Source organism: Mus pahari, chromosome 23, assembly GCF_900095145.1.
Source record: "Mus pahari chromosome 23, PAHARI_EIJ_v1.1, whole genome shotgun sequence".
Lineage (NCBI taxonomy): Eukaryota > Metazoa > Chordata > Mammalia > Rodentia > Muridae > Mus > Mus pahari.
The window spans coordinates 27,580,049-27,583,936 of record NC_034612.1 but is presented as its reverse complement, the minus strand read 5'-3'; the positions used below and the strand labels follow the sequence as shown (position 1 = coordinate 27,583,936).

General features: G+C 48.7%; 1 protein-coding gene across 1 annotated transcript in view; it reads left to right on the top strand.

The window, feature by feature from the left end:
* Zan (zonadhesin) overlaps window positions 1–3,888 on the top strand; it is a 98,427-nt gene that overhangs the window by 14,950 nt on the left and 79,589 nt on the right. Inside the window, 2 exon segments of the mRNA XM_029533878.1 lie at window positions 1,949–2,090; window positions 2,604–2,720. Coding sequence (XP_029389738.1) covers window positions 1,949–2,090; window positions 2,604–2,720 — 259 coding nt within the window.

Here is a 3,888-nt window from a genome sequence, read left to right as displayed (position 1 = left end):
GGAGGAGGGAGAGGAGGAGGGGGAGGAGGAGGCACAATAAGACCGACTTTTCTATGTTTGTTTAGTTTTGAGATACAGTTTTATGTGTCTCAGATGGACCTTCAGCCAACAACGTAGCTGAGGATGACCTTAAACTTCTGATCCATCTGCCTCCACCTCCCATGTGCTGGGCTAGTAGGTGTCCAGTTATGTGCATGTTTGACATGCCCTCTAGTAACTGAGCTATACCTAGTCCTCCTTCCCCTCCCCCATCCCCCTCCCCTCCTTTTCCTCACCTTTCTCCTCCTCCCCCTCTTCCCCTCCTCCCTCTTCTCTCCCCTTCCCCACCTCCTCTCCTCCTCTTTCTCCCCCTCCCCATATTTCAGTTCCAGCAAGAAGAGAGATTATTACTCCACTTTTTTTTTTTTTTTTTTTTTTTTTTTTTTTTTTTTTGTGGTTGTTCTGAGCAGAGTGTTAGTCCCTAATCCATGCTGGCCTGGAGCTCACTTTGTAGACCAGGCTAGTCACAAGCTTGTGTGATTCTCCTGCCTCAGCCATCCAAATGCTGGGGTGACGCGTGTGCACTCCTACTGCCTTACATGCAGTGACATGTATGTGTTAGATGTGTGCACACAGCTGCAATCATAACACTGGAGAGGTAGAGATACGAAGTCATCCACAGCTCTTTATAGGAAGTCAAGGCTAGCCCGAGCTACGTGAAACACGGTTGCAAAATAACAAAACTAAAGCTAAACACGTTTTTTTGGTTTAATTTCTATTGCTTTGATAAAATACACAGACCAAAAACAAAAACGAAAGCAAAAAACAAACTGGGGGGGGCGGGGAGGATTTATTAATGATTCCAAGTTATAGTCTATCGTTGAGAGGAAATCAAGGCAGCGGGGATGTAAGATAGTTGGCTTTACTTTTATATTCTATCAACAGCCAGGGACACAGAGAAATCAATGCATGCATGCCTCATGTTCAGCTAGCTTTCTTTACTCTTAATAAAGTCCAGGGCCCCAACCCAGAGAATGAGACTGTGTGCTTTCAGGCTGGGTCTTCCCCTATCATAAGGCAATAGGACAATCCCCCAGACTTGTCTACAGGCCAACTTATTCTAGATAATACCTCTATAATACTGTTCCTGAGCGAGTCTAGTTGTTTCAAGTTGCCAATTAAAACGACATCTTGCCACACATAGATCACTTAATAAATGCTCCTTGCTGCTACCAACAACTCGTGATAAACACACACATCTATTCATCAAACGTGCTTAAAGTGGGATGGGTGTGGTAGCACGTGCCTTAACCTCAGCCTTGAGAGGCAGAGGCAGGGGGCCTATCTCTGAGTTCAAGGCCAGCCTGGTCCACAGGCTGAGCTCCAGGCCAATCAGGTCTCCATATTGTCTCGTGAAAACAAGAGCAAATCCAAATCTAAAACAAAACAAAAGAAAAGTGCTTTAAACAAACTATATGTAATTATAATCCCAGGACTTGAGAGGCAGAGGAAGGGAAGTTACCTGAGTTCAGTGTTGTGAGACCCTGTCTCAGAAATAAAACAAAAAGAGGAAGAAGGGCAAGGGCCACTGGAATGGCTTAGCAGGCATAGGCACTTGCCTGTGAGCCTTGATCCTGAGTCAGACCCTGGGCCCCACATGAGAGAAAGTTGTCCTCTGATCTTACACACACACACACACACACACACACGTGCGCGCACACACGCACTTGGCTGGTAAGATGGCACAGTGGGTAAAGACGCCTGCTGCCAAGGTTGATTGGTCTGAGTTCGATCCTTGCGACCCTCAGGGTGGAAGGAGAGAAACAGCTCCCAAAGTTGTTTTCTGACCTCCACATATGTGTTGCGGTGGGTGGTCATGTGCATGTACGCTTGTGCACATGCATGCACACACGCCGCACACACGCCTTAGAACAATGGCATTACGACTCCTGATCTGTTTTGCTCTTAGCCTGGGGAAGAATGGTTCACGCCCAATTGCACAGAGCGGTGCCGCTGCTTGCCGGGTAGCCTGATGGAGTGCCAGATCTCTCAGTGTGGGACGCACACGGTATGCCAGCTGACGAGTGGCCAGTACCAGTGTGAGCCCTACGGTAAGTACTGCCCCTCGTGCTGTCAGTTTGAGGGTGGGTGGGCCTTTTTAAAATGCACTTCCTGGGGGGACTGGAGAGATGGCTCAGCGGTTAAGAGCACTGACTGCCCTTCCAGAGGTTCCGAGTTCAATTCCCAACAACCACATGGTGGCCCACAACCATCTGTAATGGGATCTAATGCCCTCTTCTGGTCTGTCTGAAGACAGATACAGTGTACTCATATAAAATAAATAAATAAATCTTGAGGAAGAGGAGGAAGAAGAGGAGGAAGAAGAGGAGGAGGACATCAGGACAAAGTGCGACATTTGCACATGTTCTGTTCTGATTTCAGAAAGTCACCCCTCTTGTCTTTCTAAATTACTCTCTGTCAGAGTGGGTGAAACCCTGTAGTCTTGGATCTCCCTTGGGCAGTGGAGCTGGGAATATATCTGAGTAGTAGAGTTGGGGTGTAGGGTCCAGCCAAGTGGGACACTGGAAACAGCTTCCTATACCTGTGTTCCCCTTCCCTGGCAGGTAAAGCCACTTGCCTGGTCTATGGGGACCTTCATTTTGTCACCTTTGATGAGAGGCACATTGGCTTCACGGGGACATGTACCTATATCTTGACCCAAACCTGCGGCAACTCCACAGGTAGGAGATTTGAGCCAGAGCTGGGCTGGGTGTGTGTGTGTGTGTGTGTGTGTGTGTGTGTGTGTGTGTGCGTGTGCTGATATTATAGAGGTGTCTGGCATGATGACTTTGTATGCGGTTGAACAGAACTGGTGAGAGATGGCAGAAAGGAGCTGTATTGGAGCAAGGTCCTCTGTTAAAGAGCGGTTGGGATACGCGCACACAGTGGGAGATACGCACACATAGTGGGAGTGCTTTCAGGCCCACACTCCTGGAGTAACCAGCTAAAGCTATCAGTGCTGTGGACGCTTCTCCTGGGAAAGTGACAATGACTGTAAAAGGGACTCTCGTTTTGGGGATGTGGGTCAGTTAGTAGAGGTCCTGCTTTCCAGCCCTAGAGCCTCACTAACCGCACGTGGAGTACTCACCTCTCCTCTCAGCACTGGGCAGGCAGAGGCAGGAGGATCAGCACTGCAAAGTCATCTCAGCTACAGAGAGTTTGAGGTGGGACTGGGCTACTCGGGGACCTTGTCTCACAAAAAAAGAGTGAGACGGAGTCACAAACGAGCATGATTTCCTGAAGATGTCCCAGTCCGTGGAGGGGAGACAGGTAATCTCGAAAGGAGACAGTCACGCCATGGCCCTTTCCACTTGGATTCTGAGTTCTTTTACTAAGTCTCAGAGATAGATCCTGAGCCTTGTGCCCGGTAGTGCCAAGTTGGGCACCACCACCATGACTAGGGTCTCAGAAAGCAGAGAAGGGGTGGTACACGGTTTTAATCCCAGCATTCTGGAGGTGGAGGCAGGGAGATTATGAGTTTTAGCTTGGGATACACAGTAAGACTGTCCCCAAACCAACAGGGACTGGGGATGTAGCTCTGTGGCTTGAGTGCCAGTTTAGACAAAGCCCTGGCTTTCACCCCTCAGCATCACCTAAACTGGACATGGTAGCGAATGTCTATAATCATAGCACTGGGGAGGAGAAGGAGGTACTCCCCAGAGTTTAAGGTCATACTCAGCAATGTGAAAAGGTCGGGAGTTAGCCTAAGATATAATGAGACCCTGTCTGAAATCAACCAACCAACCAAATAAACAACCAACCACCAACCAACTAAACGACTAACAACCAACCAACCAACCAACCAGCCAGCCAACCAACCAACCAACCAACCAACCAACCAACCAACCA